The sequence below is a fragment of the Ambystoma mexicanum genome, chromosome 2p (assembly GCF_040938575.1).
Source record: "Ambystoma mexicanum isolate Mex_15411 chromosome 2p, UKY_AmexF1_1, whole genome shotgun sequence".
Taxonomy (NCBI): domain Eukaryota; kingdom Metazoa; phylum Chordata; class Amphibia; order Caudata; family Ambystomatidae; genus Ambystoma; species Ambystoma mexicanum.
In genome coordinates this window covers 27,247,761-27,271,911 of record NC_090923.1, presented here as the reverse complement: position 1 = coordinate 27,271,911, position 24,151 = coordinate 27,247,761, and the positions used below count along the sequence as shown (strand labels likewise).

The 24,151-nt window shown below is 45.6% G+C and overlaps 1 protein-coding gene across 6 annotated transcripts in view; it reads left to right on the top strand.

Annotated features, from left to right (window-relative positions):
- Window positions 1–24,151, top strand: part of NISCH (nischarin) — a 441,586-nt gene that overhangs the window by 291,993 nt on the left and 125,442 nt on the right. For 3 of the 6 annotated variants that reach the window (XM_069643185.1, XM_069643184.1, XM_069643186.1), the window contains 2 exons: window positions 7,705–7,835; window positions 21,135–21,181. In XM_069643185.1, coding sequence (XP_069499286.1) covers window positions 7,705–7,835; window positions 21,135–21,181 — 178 coding nt within the window. Of the gene's footprint in view, window positions 1–7,704; window positions 7,846–21,134; window positions 21,182–24,151 lie in introns of those variants that run through there. The other 3 variants (XM_069643189.1, XM_069643187.1, XM_069643190.1) reach the window with 3 other exon arrangements.

The window sequence follows — 24,151 nt, the reverse complement described above, 5'->3', positions numbered from 1 at the left end:
CCAATTTAAAGAGGTGACACTGTAAGGTTCATCACAACTGCCCTCTTTTTTTTTAACAGTAGTGCAGTACTTTGAGGTCTGTGCGTCGGTATGCGCATCCATTGGAATTAGGCCTTGGTCAGGTGTTGTTTCAAGAGCCATGTTTTGAGAGATTTGTGAAATTGGAGAATTGTGGGGGCATTCCGAGCCGACACCAGGATTGAGTTCCAGAGGATGGGTGCATGGTAAGAGGATTGTTTGCGCATCCATTCTTTGTGGAGGAGTATTGATTCAAGATGATTGGTCGATTTGCTGCACAAGGAGCGTGTGCCACCAGATATGTGGAGTTTAGCCGCCAGTTATGCTGGTAAGCTACTAGTGACTGCTTTGCAGATGATACATGCAGTCTTGAAAAGTATCCTGGCTTGAATTGGAAGCCAATGCAGCTCGCGTAAGAAGGGGGTAATTTGGTCAAATGTCCATGCTCCCATAATATGACGTGCTGCAGGGTGGTGGACTGCTTTTAGGGGAACCAAGTGAGCAGCTGGGAGCCCTGTCAGGGGAGCATTTCCTCCATCGATGTGCGGGACCACAAGGGCCTGCACTATGGTCTGGAAGTCTGGCCACAGGATGATGGGTCTGGTTTTTTTGAAGTGTAGTGGCTCTGAGCCAGTCTATTTGGCCCTTCTTGGCTATGTGTTTCTGGAAGGGCAGATTGATGTCAATGGGTAAACTGAAGTATTTTGCGGAGTCTGAGAGTTGTGGATCAAATCCTTCTAAGCGCATATCATTGAGCCAATGTTGGACTAGTTGTTTTTTAGTGGGAGGACCGATGAGGACAAATTCATTCTTGGATGGGTTTAGTTTGCGGTAGGCAGTCGACATCCAGGACTGGATGATGGCTAGGTAATCGCGGAGCTGAATGATGTCCTGAGCACTATTTACTCTCAGGTACAACTAAGTATAGTCTGCCTATTGGTGGATGGCTATATTGGAATCTTTGAGGAGGGAGCCCAGAGGCTCCACATAGAGGTTAAAGAGGATTGGTGAGAGGATGGAGCCTTGGGGGGACTCCACAGGAGACCTGGAGTCGGGTGGAACGCAACAAGGTCATCTGGACAGCCTGGGGTCTGCCTGTGAAGTAGGAGGTAAACCAATTCAGGACCGTGCCAGAGAATCCCAACCTGTCAGCAAGGAGGGAAAGATGGATGTGGTAGTCGATGGTGTCGAATACAGCTGAGAGATCAAGGAGGACGTGGAGAATTGAGTCGCCGTTATCCATGATTTGCAGAGTATCCTCCACCATCTGGATGGTGGCTGTCTCGATTTTACTCTTTGGGCGGAACCCTGACTGATAGTCATTTAGGAGGTGGAGTTGTTCGATTCTGGCAAGTAATTGTCTAGCAACTTCTTTTTCCAAGATTTTGCCTATAAACTGGAGGTTCATAATTGGTCGGTAGCTGGCCAGGCCGCCTGGATCTAGGGGTGTTTTTTTCAAAACCGGTTATATGAGAGCAGTCGTGAGAGTGTCCGGGAATGATCCCTATTGACGATGCTGAGGAGCACATTGAGCGCCGGGCCGGTCACTTTTTTAATGATGGAGACCGGAATTGCATCGTCAAGGTAGGAAGTAGGTTTGAGGAAGGCAATCATTTTTAGGAGATCCGGGGGAAAGACTGGTGAGAATTCAGTCTCTGGATTTTGTATATTTTCAAATAAAATGTTGATTCTGTCACATTTTTCCTGAGTTGCTGGTATCTCTGGGTCAGGTGAGGGTTTGGTACAATGCCTTAATGAGGGCTTTGACCCTGTTAGAGACTGCCATTATGGTGGTTGAGTAGTAAGCAGATGTAGCCTCTGTAATCGGAATCCTACAGTTTGTGCACAGAGATTTGAGGTTTGGTGAGGCCTCCCGAGTTATGGTTTTTGTACCACCGTTTCTATAAGGCTCTGATTAAGCATTGGGTTGAGGGTAGCTTGGGGGTGTACCATGGGGCGGATGGGATGGTCATAGCCCGCCTGGATTTTAGGGGGCCATGAGTTGTCCACCACTTTCACAGCAGAGTTGCTGAATAATTCCAGGAGGACAGAGTCATTCCCTGTGGTGGGGGGAAGTCTGCAAAGTTTGCTTCTAGCTCTTTGAACAGGAAAGTTTTCGAATGAGCGGCGTTGAGTGAAGGGATGTTTAGCCTGACCTTTGTGAGCCATAGTCGAGTGGGTGACTGATAATGGAATGGCAGAGTAGTCAGACCAATCAAGTGGGATAGGGTCTGCTCAGGTGATGCAGGGGTATGAAATGAAGATTAAGTCTAGCGTGTTGCCTTTGTTGTGCATGGGGGGAAAGCACAATTTGCTGAAGGTACATGGAAGCGGTCCGTGTGCGAAAATCGTGCTTTGAGTGTCGTTGTCAGCCTGTGACATTAAAATCACTGAGAGAGACTTTATTTGAATGTGCTAATATGGCACAGGAGAGTACATTGGAGATGTCTGCAATGAAAGTCACTCCTATGAGGTGGTCTGTAGATGAGGTGGAAAGTGATGGATTCCTTGTGCGAGAGAGGGAGCCGGCAGGTGAGTGATTCAAATGACCTTGCTCTGGGAGACGGATTGATGGAGCATGGCCATTCACTCCTGTGGATGATTGCCCCTCTGCCCCTGCCCTTCCTGGCAGGCTGGATGTAGTACCCATGTTGTAGGGGGACATTGAAGACATGTGGGGAGGATGGGGTAAACCATGTTTCAAACACTGCATCAAGGCTGTTGTATGAGATGAGGTCAGCGGTTTCTGCAGTGTGAGTGACTGCTGAGCGAGCATTGATCAACATGAAAGGGTGTGTGCATGAGGTCCGTGGGTGTTGAATGAGGGGTAAGGGCCGGTCTGTGTGCAGTGAGTGCTGGCAACCGCTTGGGATTTATCCCATTAATACGAATCCAAGGTATTGACACCTTTATTTCTAATGGAAGATTGAATGACACAGACTGGCCACTGCGCCCCACTACAGATCTCTACTCAAGCCAAGAAATCGGATGACCTACCACAGGGGTGTCTTTGACTGAGGAACCCTTTTTTTTTCAGCGCAGTATCTACTTTGCATATCCAATCCACCAGGGGGTTTTGCCCAGAAATACCAGACTGCCTTGATAACGACCTAGTGGTCGAAACACGTGTCGGCTGTGCTTGGATTAAATCACTTACACACGCCCAATGGCTTCCTCTGTGTATATATGTTTTGATGTTGTTAAGGATTCCGAATTGTAAATTCAAGTATTAATCACTGTAATTTAGGTCCATCTGTGTAATTTAAGTACACTCCACATGCTTCTATGCCTGCTCAGTGCTGTCTGCCTGGAGCTGGCCTGCAGTCCTTAAGTAGAGGCTTGCAAGGCATGTATTGATTACTTATCTGTTTTGATTTCTTTATTTGTTTGCTTTGCTGCAATTACAGTTGAAATGTGTGTCTAACAGTATTTAAAAGTGATGTGTCCATATTCTTAGCAGAGCTCACCAATAGTGAATGCTTTTGAGTGTTACTTATATGTGGGTTTTCATTGATAGTTTGCTCTAAGGCCTAAATAAATAACTGTATTTAATACATTCTGCCTAACTTGTATTTTAAAACTGCTCTGTGTATGTCTAACTGGACCCTTCACCATGAAGTGGCCTTAGTCGGTCTAGATACAGAAAAGGCATTTGAAAGGATCCATTAGAAATTTCTGGACATACGTTCAAGAATATTTCACTCTTACATTTTAAAGATTGTATCTTCCTGATGGAGTGGCAGGGAGAGTTTGGGCCAGCAGAGTAATGTCAGACAAATTCTACTTAAAACTGGGCACCAGGCAGGGTTGTCCACTCCATTTCTATTTAACATTGCTTTGGGGAAACTAAGGTGGGCAAGATTGTGAAATCATTTATTTTCACCTTCTGATGCTTCGATCCAGCTTAGCTTTTATCCCCACTGATCAACTCCAGATTAGATTATTCGGATGCCATTTTAGTTGGTATTCCTGAGCAACAACTTTCACGTCTACACGTTTCTGAAAAAACAGCCATTATATTACTCTGCAGTGTGTCTAAATTCTCCTCTATTTCCGAGTGGTGAAGGTCCCTCCACTGGCTACTGGTCAGGCAAAGAATTGCCTTCAAGCTACTTTAGCTGGTATTGAAATGCTTCCATGGGCAAGCTCCACCGTACCTTCTTAGTAGAATAACATTCTATCGTCTTGCATACAACCGAGCGTTTTAGGGCACTTGTATTGGGCTCCTACCAGAATGCACACACTAGGTTGGCGGTGTGGTAGGAAAAGGGGACTTTGTTAAACATGCTATGGAACTGTTTGAGGGTCAAAGATTATTGGACACTGGTTTTAGGGAGACTAAATATAATAATGAGTATGTGCATTGCCAGAAAACCTATTCAGGTTGTTTACCTTTGAATCTGAATGAAAAGGAAGTTTGTTATGGGCAATATTGATGGATCAAGAGAGCATTTAATCCTAGCTCAGAAACGCAAGAAGAAACCATACATTGAAAATGTGATCACTGACCCTCACATGTTATCTGATTGCGAAAAGGTGATGTGTATAGGAGGAGAGGAAAAGCAAATCTCTATTTGGAAATGTAGATGCCATTTAATGATTTACATGGATAAGGAAAGACCAGTGATGTGGGGACACTACTGAGTGTTACAATAATCGTGATTGGATATAGTGTAGCGTTAACGATGGAGTGTGAGTGGCCTGTTTGCTTGCTTGCTTTGAGAAACCTGAGGAAGTCCTCACTTCATTCTCCTTAATCCCAGATGCATTTATGGGATATTGTCACCCCTTTCCCTCTGGACAGGATAACACCAGAAGATATTATCAGTCTAGAAACAGCAGGAAGAAGGTGAAGAGGAGGAGGTTCAAGGGTGAGACATGGGATCCCCCTTTGTGTGTGAGAACCAACCGTACCCTCTCCCTTTTTTATAGGCTGTTGTAAACCCTATCCACTCCCTTTTACTCATTTAGACCATTATAGTACTGGGAGGAGGAAGACGCGACTAAGAGTAGTGAACACTAACAGGTCATTTCACCACTCTAGTACTGAGATGAGGAGGAAGCCTGAGGAATGCTGTAAGGGGAAGGCATTTCCCAATAACTATGGTCAGGCAAGTGAAACAAAGTGTTCACACCTGCAACCTGTTAAATGTTTGCAGGTGTATAAAGAGTCAGAAGCAGCAGAGAGGAAAACCAGTTGGGCTGGAGAGTGCAGCCATCTGAGGTCGAGCGGGGAGAATATGGGCTGGTGAAAAGGGCACGGCAGCAAAGAAACCCTTAGGACACTGAGGCCATTGCGAGCCATGTGGGGGAACACAGATGCCGGCGACTGCTGCAAGAAGAACTGGTGGGGGCGAGCGCTGCTCACCGCAGCTCATTGGGAGTGAGAGAGGAGCGAGCGGTAACCGAGAAGCGAAACCAGAGCACCCAGAGGAACGTCCACACACTGGTGAGTGACGGGTAAGGGTCACTCGGACCAGGACGCTCCAGGGGAAAGATGTAGGTTGCGTCGATGCCGAACAAGCAAGAATATATCCTAAAGGGGTCTGGATACCGAAAATTGAATGATCAAATAACGAAAGAATTGCCAAGCAAATAATACTGCTAAATGGGTTGGATGACTAAATATGAACTATTGAATACCGAACAAGTTGAAAAGCAATGAATACGTTTTGAGTGTTGCATTAAAGAAAAGAATATGAGAATATGCACGAATGAAACTGAAAGTGAAATGCACTTCCGAACGAGAGGAATTTAAAGAAACAGCATTTGCAAGCAAAGTGAAAAGAGCGAAAAGCAAAACTATTGGATAGTTTGAAAGCAATGTGGTAACCAGGAGAAATACCATGAAGGAAAGTGTGTTAGAGTTGCATGTTGATAAAGGCAGGAGGCCATTAAAGTGCGTCGGAAGAATAACTGGATTGTAACACTGATGCAGAAAGAAAGCCTGTGTTATCACGGAGGTCCTGTGAGAAAGAATGAACGGTTGTTAAGTGCCAAAGGTTATAGGTTGCGTGACTTGTGATGGGTGGACTGTGTGGTCTGACGGCTGCATCTAGAATGAGGAACCCTTGCTTGGAGTAAACCTAGAGAAGTTAAGAGGTTGGGGCTGGTCGGCCTACGTTGTTCAAGTGATGGAAAGAAAAGGCAAACTAAACAAGTTGATGACTGTGATTTTGAAGCCTAAAGAACTATGCTGAACTTGGTGAAGGGAACACCAAGACCATCCTTTAGAACTGTGTTGAACTTGGGGAGGTGAACCCGAAGACCATTTTGTGGAACTGTCTTGAACCTGGGTGCCAGAATAAGCCTGGAGCTGGAAGAAGCTCAGAACTTTACTTTGAATACTGTTACTTTTGTTGCTGACATCCCTACACATTATTTAGCTTTAGTTGTGAGGGCAAGTGTAGGTTTTGGACACAGACCAACTTTTAAGTTGAACTTACTGACTTGGACCATCCTTAGTTTCTTTAGGTAGAGAAATCCCACCTTAGCTTAGGGCCAGTTAGGCCTTACACCATCCTGACATTTAAGTTAATAAAGACGTTTTATTTGAACTTTGAATCTGTTGTCTATGTCTTGCTTCATGATGCCTTCATATATCCCATGCGCATATGTGTTCTGTGTCTTATTTAGATAAACAGGATGTTTTGTCTTTTGCTGCAGGAGCACAGGAACATATTCTGAACTTACCGATTGGTTATTGTGAAGCAAAATGTGTTTTTTTGTACACTATTGTCCTAAGACACCAAATGTACACTTCTATACGGGTGTGACTACAGATGTGAAATGTGTTGTTATCCTGTGCACTTGGAAACAACCTTGTTGTGAAAATCCTAAATGAGATCTATCAAACTCCTACACCAATAGTGATTCTGAACCCCCCCTAAGAGACACAACAAGGGGAATTCCACTCAAAAGATATAAAGAATATATTTTGACAACATTTGACAGTTGTGCATAAAATGTTGCAGGTATCAGAATAGTAGACAACACAATTTGTGATCTCGCAGGATCTGTTAGTTTTGGAAAGTTCTGTTTATCTTTTTAAGCTCTCTTGGTTCCCTTGCCATTTGTCTGTATGGAAGATAGTTATTGGAAGGGTTGACTTACTTTTGCGTAGGTCAAGTGGAGACTAGCGTCTACTTCCTGAGGAGCAGGCTGATGCACTAGGTGGTCTAATCAAGGGATTACCTCCGAGACCTGGCACTCTGAAAGAAAAGGCTTGCTAGAGAAGAGTGTTGCTTCCAGACGTTCAGGAGGCCCTGATATAGTCAGGTCGGATTGTTTCCGCAGTAGAGCTGCTGTGCACCCGCTCTTGCTGCCATTGCATTTCCAATTGAACGGAACACTGGGAAGGATGGGAAGCAGTGCCTAGAACCGGTAATGGCTAGCAAGGGTATTGCTTGGGACAGTGTACGTTTTTTGCCTGTAGAGCCGCTAGGAAATTAGTGGGCTTGGTGAGTTCAGGGTTTCCTGCTAAATATCCAACTTTTCTTGGTGGTGGTAAAAAGTAAAGTGTTGCACAGCTCCCATTCCAGGTCCTGCGGAGACCGCCTCCTCGTTTTTAGTTGTGATTATTTGAAATCCTCTTTGCAAATCTGTTGTTGGTAATAACATGCAAATCTTTTGTTGCATTTTCTTGTTTGGTTCTTAACATGTTGCAATGTTCTGTTTCTCTTCTAGTGATAACGTGTAGCGCAGCCGCCCTAGCCACCTCTGTATCTTTCCCCAGTAGTTCAGCTCCTACTCAGGACGCAGTTGCCCCCGGATGCTGTGAAGGAATTGAATCGGAATCTGGAAGGAAAGGAGAGCAGGTGATTGCAGGTGCAATGGGGGGGGGGGGGGTGGTTGGGCTATAAAAATGGGTGGAGCGGAGATTGGAGGTGGTATCCCTCAATCGTACTGTGCAGTAAGGCATTGACTAGCACCCAAGGCATTGACTAGGCAATGACTGTGCACCAGGGTTGCGACCATGCGTAAGGGCAATGAATGCGTGATGACTGTGCACTAGGACTGTGACTGCAGAAAGGCAATACCTAGGCAGCAACTATGCCAGGGGGTGCATTGAGTGTGGACCTGGACATTGTGTGCTGTTAAGATGTTAAAATCAGGCCTCGTGGGCAGACTTTAGGTGGTCACCAAAGTTCACAGTCAATGTAGAGTGGAGAGCAGTCTCAGGAGACTGCGAGCGTGGTCATGGCCCTTCAATGAGTCCACACACACTAACACACAATAACTCGGCTTAGGCAGTCCGTTATAAAAAATGGATATTTATTGTAGGCCTTGAGAACACACTGAAAAACGAAACTAGCAGGATGGAATATCAAACACCACTCTATAATACAGACATTTAGAATTGGCAGTATGTGCATTCAGAATGCATCATGAAATAACTTGCCAGGTGAAACCGGTAAGTCATGCAGATGCAGTTCAAATGATAACCAGTCACAGGTACAATTCCCTGTACTGCAGAAGTCCAAACCATAAGATGTTTGGGGCCTATATTCCAAAAGGCACACGTTCCAACACAAGGTATGTCACAGGTATGTCATGGGTATGTATTCTCTAAAGGGATGCAATGGACTTGTGGTGGTGGTTCAGAATAGTTTCAAACTTTCCAAAAGTTTAGCAAAAATATACCAGATGGCCGGTGAGCTCGCCTCCCATCCAGACCCAAGGATTACCCAGGGGAGGATACTTGACCCAGGTTTGACAACCAAAGGTAAGTAACGGGGAGATAGGAGACTAAGGGATTTGGTACCAATGTTGTCCTTTGGAGGGAGAGGGAGGGCCTGCACAGTTCTACTTACTGACCTTCCCAACTCTAATTTTCCAAGGGGTCACTGGGAACGTGGTCTTCCATCCTTTTTTCCAGTGAGATGTGCCAGGGATTACTGGTTTGAGGATTCTTTTCCAGTCAGGTGCAACTGCAAGATGCAATCCCTGTCAGTGATGAAACGTGGATTCCAACAATGCCGACCTGTCCATGAAACTACACGGGATGGAGGAAGATGAGTTCCAGCGATGATCACCGTTTGCGGCATGGTCACAGAAGCTACTCCAGGACATGTTTGCTTGAAGATAGGAAGCTGGAATTCTGGGAGAAGGCTACTTGTTGCACAAGCTGGTGATTACCAAACCTCCGGGCTTGAATGCTTCTGTAGAGGTTGCCCACGAGGGAGATGGTCATGCTACTGGGCAGTTGAGGGACAGTTCCCAAAACTGAGGGGCTGGATCCCCAAAGAGGAATTCAGACTAGTTGGTTCCACTAGTCCAAATGTTTAGATACCGACTAAGGTCTTTGGAGATCAAGCAGAGGAGTTGGGTATCACCAGGCCTGTCACTGGAGAGGTTGCTGGTCCACTGCAGAAGTCACCTCTGGTCATCAATGGGCTCTCTTTCGAGGGATTTTTGACTCCAACGTAAATCGGAAGATCCTCCTTTTATCGAAAATCCAAGCTGGAAGCAAGTCCAAGCCCCCCAATGGTAAGGATGTGCACCACTTAAGCAGCCAGTAGTTTTAAAATCGGGGACAACTGCTGGTTTCACGTCCACCTCAGTAGCTGTCTTTCTGGCACCAGGGATGTGGACTGGGACTAGACGCACACAAAGGCATTATTAGCCCATGAAAGCAGCAGCTTTCCCGGCCAAGTGCATGACCATATAAGGAGTTTCCTGACCTGCGAAGGCAGGAAAAAGGCCAAACTAAAATATTGCCAAAGAAAATGCAAAAATCCTGTGGCATGGCATTTTACTGCACTGCAAAAACAAGGGGGTCCTGGTGTCCCTCTGTTGGCCAATAAGACCGGTTTCGAGAGTCGTACTCGGCATCTTTAGCTCACCATCTCTTTCACAGAGGAGAAATATCCATAACATATCCATCTTTGTCCTGCCCAGGGGCAGTCCAGCATCGAAATGCCAGGCAATTCTCCTCGGCAAAAGACTACTGACGGCAACCCCAGACACGTGTTTCGGCCTTGTTGGGCCTCATCAGTAGGGTGGAGCTGTTCTTCTCTAAGAGCAGTGAGCAAGGGGTCCACGTCTGGATTCCCCTAGTAACTTCGGGTGAGACCCAAAGTTACTTTAATTATGCAAACACAAGGAGAGTCCTTGGTGTCCCTCTGCCAGCCAGTAAGTTCCGGTTTCGAAAGCCTTACCCAGATTCTTTCGCTCACCATCTCTTTCACAGAGCAGAAATATCCATAACACATCAATCTTTGTCCTGCCCAGGGGCAGTCCAGGATTGAAATGCCCAGCAATTCTACTCTGAACAAGAGCTAAAGAATCTGGGTAAGACAGCTGAAACCAGGACGTATTGGCCCCCCTTATTTTTGCATTTTAGGGTACTAGCCAGGTTTAGTAGCGATCTGCGGTAAATGCAAAAGTGCACACTAAAAATAATGCAAAAGTGGACACAAATGTAACTGCTGCCACCAGCTTGTCCTAAGGCACATAGAAAAGTAACCAAAAATCCTCAGTATAAAAAGACAGTGATACAAAAGTATCCCCATTGCACTGCAATGCAAGATGCTGTGAGCAATATAAAAATACAAGAATTCAAAAGGGAAACACGAATCCCAGTACTGATCGTTTGAAGGATTGGTCAGTTTCCCCATGACAAAATGAGCAAAACGCAAGGGAAGTGAAGCTGTCGGCTTTACTTCCCCTCAAAGGCAGGACAGGATCAAAAACAAAGCTAAAAGAATGGGGTTCCATAGAAAATATGGAGGGAAAGTTGCAAAAAGAAAACTTTCCTAACTTGCTTGGCTAACAAATGTTCCTAAGAGGAAACGGTGTGCACCGGGCCAACACCTGTGTTCCATGCCAGTAACTGTGTTTCTGGCTCATTGCTGCATCCCGTCATCCCTGTGCTGGGGAGGTTGACGCGGAATTTAGAATGCCACAGCACATCAATGGTGGCTCTAGGCAACAGTGTTGCTTCCGACATCCCCTTTAGTTCTTCGAAGGTTTCCGGAACACTATTGGCGTGGTGTTCCGGGACGCCAACCTTGGTGGACATGCCAAGATGTGGCACAAGTCTCGTCTTAACTCTCTCTTGGTAAATAGGACTAGTAGTTAGGCTGAGGCTTACTAGAGCTGGGGTTTGTAAAGGGCAATTGACAAACACAAGAGACTAGCAAGCAGTAGAATTTCCACGCAGGTAAGTACAAAAATATGTCTTTATCAACACAAATTCTGTGAAGTAAGGCAATAGCAACACATATGCTAAACGCAGTCTGGACACACATTGTGCTGTAGAATTCACCCAGGTCAAGTGTCAGTACAAACACTAAAATGTAACCGCCTAAAGTGGAGCGGAACAGGAATTCTGCAATCATGCACAGACTTTATAAGGGACACCAACCCTTTCAGATTTACAGTACTCAGTCTGATCCCTATCTTAAGGGTTAAACTTATTCAAGGTAGGTTATCCCAATCAGACTACCTTAAAGTTACTTTGGAAGAGTACCTGCAGTTCTCCCAGTGGGATGGCAGGTCTAGATGCAGCAGTAGATGTGAGTAAATCAGGATTACTGGGTAGGGAAGTGGGTAGCTACCTGTTTTAGTTGTTCAGGGAGTCCCCAGATAGATTGCCCAGACTCTGGTTCCAGCACCGAAGGTCAAGCCCGCTTTGTTGTAAGAGGGGACTTTGCAGACCTAGAGAACACCAGGGACCAGAGGGACTATTGACACAGGTTGTACTCCAGCCCCTTGAATCAAGAAATCTTTCAGGTCCAGGTAGGTGAGGGCCATTGGCGGCAACTATTCTCACTAGTCGTTGCAGATCGGGACAGTTTGAGCATCAGGTTTGGGTCTGAATGAGCAGGATTTCTGATCTGATTCTTTAGGTCCACCGCCCGACTGGACTTGAGGATTACAGCATTGAAGAAACTCTGTTCAGCCACCATGAGGAGACCGGACCTTGAAGATGCAGCTGCGTAGACCCCACCAAGGGTCACTTATACGGAGGGGGCTCCAGGAAGAACCCAAGGTGACCAGGTCGCAGTCACACGACGAGGAGGGGTTCTGGAAATCCTGCAGGCATCCTTGTGTCCATGCAATGGGCGGGTTTCCACTCCAGATGATGCCAGCCAGATACAGGCCCAGAATGTCTTCAGAGGTCCTCATGATGAGGACAGCGGAATACAATTTAAGGTCAACTAGGCCCACCGGTTCAAGGCAGGCAGGCAGGCGGGCAATGGGCACAGGCCTACCCCTGCCATTGAAGAGTAGGGCTTTGTTTCTCCGTAAGATGGCTTTGCCAATGCAGGTTCCAGGCCCAATCCTTCAGTGTCCTTCTAAAGCCGCCTTCCTCAGAAGCTTTGCTCCAGTGATTGACAAATGAATGGCACCTGCAACAATTACACAAGGGGGATGGGGGGGGGCTGAGAGCCTCTGGGCAGCTAGCCTGCTCAGCAACTGCAAAGCAGCTCCACTGTGTATTGAGGATAGATCGTCCCTGCGGCAATCAGTCCAGGATCACACAAACTATCCGCAGATATGCTGGCATCCCACTGAATTAGATGAGGAAAGCTGCAAAAAGAGAATGTTTCCTAACACATTACAAGGGTTTTGTGCTATCCTGAACAATTCCTTACTGTGGCAGTGCTTTGAGGCCATACCAATGGTAAAAGGTGCTATACAAATGCTATATTAACTGTTAGGACACTTTCTACGCATAATTATTGGCCCAAAGGGGACACACCACGCTGAGATTTTCATTCAGAGTACTGGTGTAAGGGGACATAGCCCAGGACAACAAAAGATTATAAAAACAAATCTTAAAAGCCCCATCCAATGACTCTGCTCCACAGTTCAAATGGGCTCATCGGGAGTGGCTCATTGCAGTCTAGGCTCTAGGAGACTGCACCATATATGCTGCCAAATGTGACCACCCGCTCGCATTATGAAACCTCTTAAGCACCATTCTTTCTCTCTACGACATTAATGGGAATTCCACTTGGTTCTCGTTTCCTGTCCTGTCCTGTTTCCTGTTTCTTTAAATTTTTTATGACTTTGCATCCTTTTCAGGAAGTGAATTTCCATCCTTGTTGCTGGCTTACTGATTTCTGGGAATGCCCTACTCTGATCATCTTTTGTTGCCTGCTAAATCCTGTGGTCCTCATTTTGTGCCTGCCGTGCCAAATCCTGTAGTCCTCATTTTGTGCCTGCCGTGCCAAATCCTGTAGTCCTCATTTTGTGCTGTGCCAAATCCTGTAGTCCTCATTTTGTGCCTGCCGTGCTAAATCCTGTAGTCCTCATTTTGTGCCTGCCGTGCCAAATCCTGTAGTCCTCATTTTGTGCCTGCCGTGCCAAATCCTGTAGTCCTCATTTTGGGCCGTGCCAAATCCTGTAGTCCTCATTTTGGGCCGTGCCAAATCCTGTAGTCCTCATTTTGGGCCGTGCCAAATCCTGTAGTCCTCATTTTGTGCCGTGCCAAATCCTGTAGTCCTCATTTTGTGCCGTGCCAAATCCTGTAGTCCTCATTTTGTGCCGTGCCAAATCCTGTAGTCCTCATTTTGTGCCTGCCGTGCCAAATCCTGTAGTCCTCATTTTGTGCCGTGCCAAATCCTGTAGTCCTCATTTTGTGCCTGCCGTGCCAAATCCTGTAGTCCTCATTTTGTGCCTGCCGTGCCAAATCCTGTAGTCCTCATTTTGTGCCTGCCGTGCCAAATCCTGTAGTCCTCATTTTGTGCCTGCCGTGCCAAATCCTGTAGTCCTCATTTTGTGCCGTGCCAAATCCTGTAGTCCTCATTTTGTGCCGTGCCAAATCCTGTAGTCCTCCCTTTGTTCTGAGCTAAATCCTGTAGTCCTCTCCTTATGCCCTGCTCAATCCTGCTGTCCTCCTTTGGTGCTGTGCTAAATTATGTAGTCCTCCTTTGTCGCCCCATTTGCCTTCCCCTGATTTCATCCCTTCTTTTTAACTTTTATTACGATTTGCTGTCCATTCCAACTTGTTTTTTTTAGAACGCGCTTAATACCCAGAGGTTTCCGACCAGCATGTATGTATAACCAGCTTGTTGGGGAAATATTCAGCAGCCCTCTGCTGGGGGATGTGAACGCCTGTCTTGCGTGTACACAGGGCTCAAACCAAAAGATAGAGCAAGCTCGCTCAATGGGTAGCTGTTGCTGAACAATCTGCTTTTTCCCAAGGGAGGTAGGAAGGCAGGTGGATGGATACACTTAGTCCCAAATGGTCACTCCAACTAAAAATGCTGCACCTAATCCCAGCTTCATTAGGCGCAGCATTTTAAGTTACCAGTTTGCCCAGACCATACGATGCTTGTGCATACCTCACTCACTGTGGGTGAATAAAAACGGCTCTGTAGAGAAATACTCCTATATGAAATGTGCAGAGTGTCATGAGAGGAGACTAGGCCTATATCTCTCTCTAGTTAGGGCGGGCAGTGGTCGAATGGTTGTGTAGATAAGGACAGTCTTCTCCCTCTTTTCTGTTAGATAGGCCTAGCACCACCGATGGCCTAGGCCTAGCACCACCTGACAGCGATAGGGCATGCTTCTAACCAGGGACAGTGGTAATGGATCAATAGATTGATTTCATGTAAAAATATTTATGTACTTCTGTGTACAACATACCGCGTTTTGTATGTTATAAAATGTAAGAGATATGATGGTGGAGTGTAGACCCCGAAAGGGTTCCAAAAATTGCTCTAGTACCTGACTGTTTGTGTCAACTGAGCACTGATGACACTGCCAAGAAGGCAAAGACAACCTCCAGCCTGGTAATCGGAACAAACTCAACACTACACAGAGAATTTTTCTTGGAAAACCAACGCTCCGAACCTCTAGAGTAGATACGGGCAGCACAGCAGGCTCTGGAAGGTAGTCAGGAATAGGGGTCTCTGTTTCCGTGCAGGCACTCGCAGCCAGATGACCAGATAAGTAAGGAAGTGGGACAGGATATGGGCCTATGGAAGTAAGTGCAGAACTGCGGGGGTGGTGGTCTGCAAAATCCCACCAAACAAGGAAACCAGGGAATATACCAGGTCCCTAGGGGCAAGTACTTGAAGCATTTGGCAAGGCAGAGTAATGACACACGCGACATTGACTTGTGGTTTTTCAAATATGACTCTTAGATTATTTCAGCATGGAACTAGTTGGATAAATACTTGTAGGTGCTAGGGTATTCTTAAAACTAATGAGGATTGATCAAAAGCAAACTGTTAAAAAGGGTTCGACACAAAGTGAGGTTTGCTTCAAGGCGTCCAACTCCCCAGTAAGCTCTCCTTCAAAATAAAGCTTTACGCTCTTCTTAGAAGTCTGTGTCTCTCCTTGAATTGAGACGCCCTATGCTGTAAATAACATCCAAAAGAGAGGCCACCAAGTTGTACAATAGTGACCTTGGCAGGTTCTTGCCCTATGCTATGATAAGGAATGGCCAGCACAAAGTTCTCAATACCTGATTGATAAGGGAAGGCAGTTTTTATACTTCAGGAAAATTATCCAGGGGCAAGAAAGCAACCCAGTGTGCGGTCACAGTGCATAAAATACAATGGGAAAAGATCAAGGCCCTTGCACACTACTGGCGGCAAGTCTGATCTACCACTTAGGTGCCCATGCTGCGACGATCAACCCCAGCCAGGGAAGGCCACTGGGGACTTCAAAGAAGCGTTCTGAAGATGGACATAAGACGAAGTTGCAAAACAGGGAGGACCACACCCACCCACCCAATGAAATTCTTCGGTGATTCGGAGATCTCCTCCCAGGAATCCTGACCATGTACCAGAGTGAGAGCCGGGTGGTGGAGGTGCGCAGGTCAGCAGTAAGTGACCAGCTCTTTTCCAGCTGTGCAGGTTTAGAGATCTGGTTGCAAGAGCTTTGTATGCTGAACCAAAAATTATTGCAGCAACAGATGGAAAAAAACGCTTCTCTTCCCAGAAAGATCATTTCAGGAAGACTGGAGAACCTGAACAGATGGCTCCCAGCAGCTGGGTGGACAAAAGACATCAGCAGCAGGGCAGCAAATGGTCCCAGGGTGGAGACAATGGCTGGTGGCACCCTCTGTCAGAAACGAAAGGTCTGGTGGAGTGATGAACTCTCTGCATCTCTGGACTGCTGCAGCAACCCACGGTCATGCAGAAGATCCTGGAGGTAAACGGCAGGATGCAGCTGTGAAAGGGCTGGGAAACGGCTCAACCCATCAGATGCAAGGAGTCACCTGGTATCCCCATGACATCTTCTTCCTGGACGTCAAGCAATAAAAAAAACAAACAAAACCGGGATATGTCTATACCACTGTACCCCACTAGGTAAGGGCTAAAAATTGCAGAATCGGCAGGAAACATGGCAAAAATCTCAGTCAGCAGGTTGTCAGACCGGCTACCTCAAAATTACAGGAACCAGTAAGCAAGAGAGACTGTTGGTCAGGACAGAACCTAAATAACCCTATGAAAGGGGCTTGGCCCCAGGCCAGCAAGCCAATCACAAAAAGGCCTTGAAGCAGAGGGTCAGAAGACCAACCATATTGGGCTACCAATTGCACTAAAATGGCTAGCACTATCGGAGAAGACAAAATGAAAGCACAGCTACTACTAACCTATTCCCTAAAGCCAATTTATAGTGAAACAATCACACTAGGCCAGAAATTAGGTGCCTGAGGGGACGGCTTGGGGCCGACCCAAAACCATAGACCTCATTTAAGGTAAAAAGAGACATAATGGCAGGGGGACTTCAGGAGATATCCCTCTGGCTAACAAAAAGAAATTGCAGAACCAAAAAAAGACTAAGGAAAAAGCAAATGGTTGAGCGGCCCTAAAAGTGGGCCATCGAATCCCTGGAAAACATGGTAAAAAGAGTACAAGTCCTTCTTGTCGGGAACCCTAAAATAAATAACAAAGCTTTGTGGGTCCCATAAATGAGACCGCAGAACTCTCAATAATGCACTTTTCCTAGATTTCGATGCTCAAGTCGAAAGACTGACATCATTAAGAAGAGGACAAACTGCATATGTGTGTTCTTGAACCCACCTAAGAGTGTAAGGAACGCTGGGTGAGAGCTGCTTTCGTCATGTCCTGTGTTGAGAACACTTATGCTTTGATCAAATAATTGGCGTTGAAGATTTCCCAGTGGAGGCTGCCAAGGTCTGCATTCATTCTCTGTTTCCATTAATCTTTTTGCACGAGCATCACTGGACTCAACCGCTCGGAGTCCCATCACTGGCCGAATGGTTCCACTGGTCCATAGGTCACCCAGCAGCACCTTTTAGTTCTCACTCGACTGTAGCCTTAGCTGGCCTTGCTTTGGGTTTGATCGGAAGTTCTCCTGTCATTGGTTCTATCCAGTGTTCATATCCCATGTTTATATCCCTTGATGAACCAGATTCCATCTCCAACCACCTTCGAAATACCTGGGCTGTATTCCTGCACTTTTCTTCGTGCCATCATGGGGGACTTGATTGTCCTGTGATGGGTCATAGTGATAGGTGTGGTTTGTTACTCCTTAGGTTGGGGATGCCTTTCCTCACTACATAAGTAGATAGACCCTAGCAGAGTCATGGACACGCCTGCACCACCATAGACATTTGGCTTAGTGTCTGCATCCCTCATTTTGATTATGTATGCTTTGAACCTTTCCTTGAATTGTACGCTCAGAGCCTGAACTTGGCACGTGACTGATGAGTGTTAGCCACGGTGTGTTTTTCCCATCATGGAAATCCCTCCACTCCACAACAGTATCGCACTCTCAGCAGCCTTTGTATTTGTCAAACCTTTTTTTATGTGACTGCTGCGACGTGGCGTGTGTGAGCAAAATGGCCGACACGGTTACATGTGGAACACACTTTCTCTGCCTGGACGGGATTCTTCACTTGTATACATTTCAGCTTTTATTTTGTTTCCTCTGCAAGGGACCTACCACCATGCTCTCGATTTGATCTTTAAAGTCAAATTTAACTGTGAATTCTCTAAGGCTGGGGAGGAGTCTTGCGTACCGTATATCTCGGTGTTACTGCCCAATCAGTGACTTTTCACCATTTTCTTGATCATGCCTAGTTTTTTTGTTTTTGGTTATTAGGTATGTTATTGTAAATCATAGTTAATATACCAAAAACAGTACAAAACATAAATTACAGTTAAGACATCACACATTAATTATTACATCCACATTGTTAAAGAAAATGTTTAGCTATAGCATAATGTAAGCTTAGGTACATCGTCCTTACCATATTACGTGCATTCTAATACTTCTAATTTTGTCTGCCGGGTTCCACTATTAAAATCAATTAATAACTGTTATTTTCTACAAATCGCTGTGGCTACAATGTATTCCAAATTGGGAGATTTTTTATCTAGTATAGCTTTGCTATGTTCCACAAATTCATTAAGGCAATAATTCTCTGAATGGTGTTGGGGAGGAGCGAGCGCCTTTGACTAGCGCCTTCCTGCACCCCTCAAGCACTTTACAATTAGTCAAGACTTCTAAGCACTATAGCACTGGGAAAGCTTTTTTCATGCAAAATTAATCACACACAAGTGCAGCAGTCACTAAATAAAGATTGTTAGGATTGAAATCTAAGTGCAAACAACTATGTAGATGGATTTATATGTGAAACTGTTGTACATTGTAAATTAGCTTTGTTTAAAACACACAGTAAAGAGCAGGCTCTCTGCCAAAGTGGAATGTGCTTGCACTAAGAATAGATAGCAGAGTTTGTGTGCGGTGTTGGGTCACTGAGTCTAAGGCTGGAAGAGAGAACGAAGTGGATGAGCAACTGTTCCTGTCAATCACATATAGAAAAATACAATTTATTAAGAAGCAAAGTAAAAAGCCACCATAAAGTGGTCTTCAAAAAAGGATCAATCGGAGAAACACACGACACAATCCAATTTTTGTCAAATCCCATATCTGCACTGACACTTTTGTAGATATGGGATTTGACAAAAATTGGATTGTGTCGTCCACTAACTATGGACAGTACTGTATGATATGATCAACCATACAAAAACGAAAATAATGGATGTGTCCCTTGTATATTTGATTACACATTAAATATTTGTTTGATTTTCTCCGATTCATCCCCGACTATTGTTACATCCAAGGGTAGCCAACTGGGTCCTTGCCTTGTACTTCCTGCTAATACAGCAATAATGTTAAGTAGGGAACATGACCATGCAACACTGGAGCCTCTGCAGCATCCCTTGTATGGCAAGAGGGATAAGTTTGGAGGAGCTCTGCGGGTATCCAGTGACCAACTGAAGAGTATTTAAGCTGCCGGCCCAGGAGCAGTCTTCAGGATCTTGGAGTCAGTGAAGGACAACAGAATGCCGGCCTCAAATGGCCCAGTCCCCTTCCATTCCCATAATCCTCATGATCTGTAAAGATTAAAGTCTTGTTATCATCTGCAAGACAGACTCATGGCTTTTGATTCCCTAGAGGGGTGCATTTTCTCTGGTTTGAGAGTGATGAGAGGATACCCCAAAAATATATATTTAAGGGGCGCACCTGCAAAATGGGGTTCGCTTTCAATGGTATTTGCCTGCATAAATCTACCCCAGCACATAGATGCTTCCATAATATTCTCATTATGTGCCCACTCGCCTCTTTCGTTCTTTATTCTGGGGCATATGGCAAGTAAACATCTAATGCTTTCATGGGCAGTCGACATGTTCGCTTATTACCTGAAGCCTCAGACGGGGACAGATCAACGCTAAGCATGGGAGCGGATGCAGCCTTACTAATTAAAAGAATCGCTTAAGTAATGGGCAGGGGCTCTTTAAGAGGTAAGGTTGAGGCATGGCAAACATAAATGTTTGAATAACCCCGTCTCGGAGAGAAGTATATTTCGTTTCCTGCTCACAGTTGATAAGAAATCATGCCCGAGGCATCTATTCCGCAAATGTGTATTGGATCGAGAATAGATCCCGGCTGGACTCTAATGGTCACTCTATTACCTTCAAATAATAATAATAATGTAATAATAATAATAATGTTTGATGCAGGCTCTATTCAACCAGTTCAATTTGCCATTATCCTTACCGTTTAGCTCTTCTTTCATTAATGAGAGAACCGGCGTGTTCTGGTGATTAACACTTTTCAGCCACATGTTCACTCAGTGTATCTCAAGTAAGGTAGTCAAAGGCATTAGTCCACGTCCAACCTGATGATACTTAGCAGTGAACTCTTAGCTACACCCATGATGCATCTTAGCAAATAGCCTTCTAGGCGAATGAGAATTTTTCTGCATGGTTTCCCAGGCCCCTAGGCCATATAAAATAGTTGGGACCACACTTTGCTTGCATGCCAGGAGGAAGCCATTAAGACTAGAACCCATTTGGGAACCCAAATGCATCTGTGCAGCTTAGTTTTGTCTTTGCTTCTTCACACCTGGCTGGTCCATCTTTCTTGCCTTTGAATACTGAATCTGGAAGGCCTTTGAATATTCATTGACACTCTGCGTCCAGAGCGTAGACAAACGCGATCCTTTTTGATGTGGTATGAATGCTTCACCCTCCTCCCCCAGTGCTTCGACGTAGTTTTGAAACCTGGCACACCCCTGGCTCCAGGATGTTGGAGGTTTCCCTGGTACCGGTTGAGGTGCGGCCAGTGGTATCTATCCCTGTATCCTGCAGCTTTGACTTGATGTAGAACTATCGTTGGGGCCTTCCTCCTCTGCAGTTTGATTTGAATCATTATGGCAACACAGTGGCCAATCCTCTTCGCCACTGTGGTGGTTGTAAGCGTCTCTCAATACACCTTTCATTTTATTTGCATAAACTTAGTCCAGTGAACAGTAGCCTAGCCCTTCTCCACCTACGCAAGCCTTTGCTTTAGTTTAGCAAGAAGTTCAAACTCCACTCCTGCCACCAAACCTTCCCCTAGGCCTCTTGCCCAGTCGTGACCACTGCTGCATGCTTGAGTGCCATCTTCCTTGTGCCTAATTTGCTTAAATACTGGTCGAGGCGGTTTAGGCAATGGGAAGATGCAGACTCCTTTCATGCAGCATGACGGCTATCTTGAAGCATGACCACACGCGTAACTAAATGTCATTTGTTGTGACATTCATTTGTTTACACCAGTTTGATCTTTGTGCCATGGTTTAACTTTTGAGTTTTGTTATGAACGCGGTCAAATGTTTTGTGCGGTCTTTCTTTTAGGCGACTTCAGATTTACCAAAAGAGAACGAAACCCCATGTCAAGAAAGGTGAGTCTGGGGTGGTTAGGGAGTTTGGGAGTAAAAGGTGTGTGTGGGTGTGTGTTTGTGTTTGTGGGTGTGGAGCGGTCTGTCCAGGGTTTGAGATGGAGCTACTTGTCCTCAGCATTCATGTGAAACCCCTTTGCCGTGAATACAGAATATCTGTGACCGCCGGGCCACACGCCTGTGAAGGAGGGCTGGTAATGGAGCCTGACCCTTAGATTAGCCTGCAGCTGAGCTTATCCAGTGCTGGTGGGTGAATTGGTGAGGAGACAAGTGCACAACCACATATCTTTTGAGGTTGATGACGTGATCGGCCATGTCGCGAGGGCCATCAATGGGTTGGCCAGTGTCTAAGCACAAGGGAGACCTTGGGGTCTAGCATGAATCTGTTCTTCCAGATGCCAAGGGGGGACATTTTCTTGCTGTGATGGGGCAGAAACCAGACTGAATGCCAGTGTGTAGACTTTGTAATTGGAGATTGGGAGAGGTTTAGGCCATGACTATGGATTATAGAGTTTTGCCACATGAGGGAGCCCTAAACTGGGTCTGATATCTGCCAGGTTCCCAGCATCTGCCATGGTTTAAACAAAAAAGTGTTTTCTAACTGTTGATGACTGCAAGTTTTGAGGTTGGCCGGTGTGAAATGTAAGTCTTCACCAAGGCTCAAGAATGAATTCATGATTTTCTTTTGATGAGGTGGGATTTGTCCACTAAGTCTGTACAGATGTCGAAACTAGCTGCCAATACTTGGAACACTGCTCGTCTCACCCGCTGTTGCAGTGAAGCGAGTGTGGGTGGGACAGAAGCATTGGGAAATGTGCATGCTGGGAATGGCTTGGGCTAAGCTGTAAATGTTTTGCTCCATCAAATCTTTGCCGAGTTGCTGCATATGATCCGAGAAGTCGTAGCGCAGAGCCGCTCTTTGGAGGAATTTGGTGCGTGGCTAATCGTACTTTGGAAAGCGGCTTCTTTGGATCTGCAAACGGACGCCTTTAGCCTCGCTAGTGTGTCCTGCCCATCTTGACATCCAGAAGGAACTTTCATTTCCTCCATTTTGTTTCCTACTCTGTTGTTTTCATGTTTGTAAATGTTCAAGGGGCTAGGCGATTGAATGTTTAAGACCTTTGAATAAGTTCTGAAAACCCTGGAACTCGTTTTGGACGATGTTGTAAACTTTAGAACCTGTTGACTAGCGAGAAATTGGTAAACTCTTATTTCCTCTTGACATCCCTTGCAGTTGCTCATGCTGACACACAGGCAGGTTGTTCTGTTGTATCTTTGCTCTACTCAACCAGTAAACTGCATGCCTCAATCTGATTTGCTGTATCACCAGCGATGACTCCTGAAATTTAGCTCAACTGATCGTAAAGTTCCCACAGTTCTAGTCTGTTGACTCTAGGCTAGTTCCAAATGGGAAATATAGCTCACAGCTGATTGGTTGCAATTGATACTGGTCCGTCCGTCTCTTAAAATGTTCATCATAGTTCAGTGTTGGGCAGGCAAACTCGCATTAAAGTACCGCTCCTTCCAGTCAGTTTCATTGGTTTCTGGTCCTATAGAGGTCTCTGTTCACATCAGGGCAACTGCTCTGGATTCCCGGGATTCCAGTGGCACTTTCTGCAGTGTCTGGGGACCCGCGACCTTGCTGCAAGTCTCTTGTTGCTATAGAGTGTTGTTTGGTCAGTTTCAGACGTAACTGTGCTTCCTGTGATGGGACGTTGCTCGGTCATACAGGACCAGCAGGTGAGCAAGCATACCTTTACCCAGCTACTAGCTTTCTTTTGTAGACTAAATGTCTCACAGTTGTAATCCTTATGGTGCTAACCGCAGACCTGTTGGTCTGTCTGGTTACCGGTACTCACTTGTCTGTTTCCTCACCTCAATGTCTCTGGGAAAGTCGAGCAATCGGTCAGGCCTTTCTCAGATGCACGAGAGCACTGGAGTTATAAGTGGGTTGCAAAGCGCTCCGTTGCTAGGTCCACGTTCAGTAAAGGCCCTAATAATCGTAAGTCTTAGTAGCCTATCATAATATTTCATTCCCTAGAAGGCGTAGCTGTACTGTCCCTCAGAAGGAATCTATGTGGGATGGTTGGATTCATGCAAACCTTTTGGCGGTCGTTTTTGGGTAGTGTTTTGCTCGTTATGACTCAATTTGGAGCTGGCGTGTTCACAATGGTTTTATCGGACTTGATGTCGTTGATCAGCTATTGAGTATGGAGCGCATGATTTCTTTCTAGATATTTTGGAAGCTGAGTGTTCCATGAAGACGAGGATCAGGACTTCAATGGCTCGCCTAGGGAATCCTCACATCTCAGTCACCGCTGACCTGTCCTCAGATCTTGGGTGAATCTTGGCAACAATGTACTTTGTGACACAGCAACCGGCTTCCACTGAGTTCAATATGACACCATGTCAGGATGTGTACTTGGCAAAATCTCAAATAGCCTTTTAGTGATGTTAGGGTATTTCTGGCATATGCGACCCATCTGGACCATCGGAATCGTGCTAGAATTGTAGGGCAGGTTCAGTCCTTTCTCAAACCCTTCTCCTCCCAAGTTCTTCTCCCCGGGCCGGAAGATTAAAAGGTCGCATGTTCCTCCTGCAGAGACATGTAAGGCAAGGCAACCATGTGGAATTCAGTTTACCCTGTGCGTCAATTGCTGAGTGTAATCGTTCCGCGCGTGGAAGTCTGATCATTGTGAAATGAGAATGGACAAGTGAACTGTCATGATTAACTAGATGACTGATCATGAATTTGTCTTGCTGTGAATGATTTCTAACTTTTGTTTGATTTAAACGTTTTTCTACTACTTTTTGAGCACTGTTTAGAAAGTATAAAGATTGCACATGGTGGTGTCTGGAAGTGAGTTGTTATTGGAGGTCGGAGCCAACGTTGTAGCAAATCTGTGTGGAAAAACACATGGGATTTTGGCCTGTAGGTGCAAACTAAGCTAACATTACTCTTTGTATTTCTTC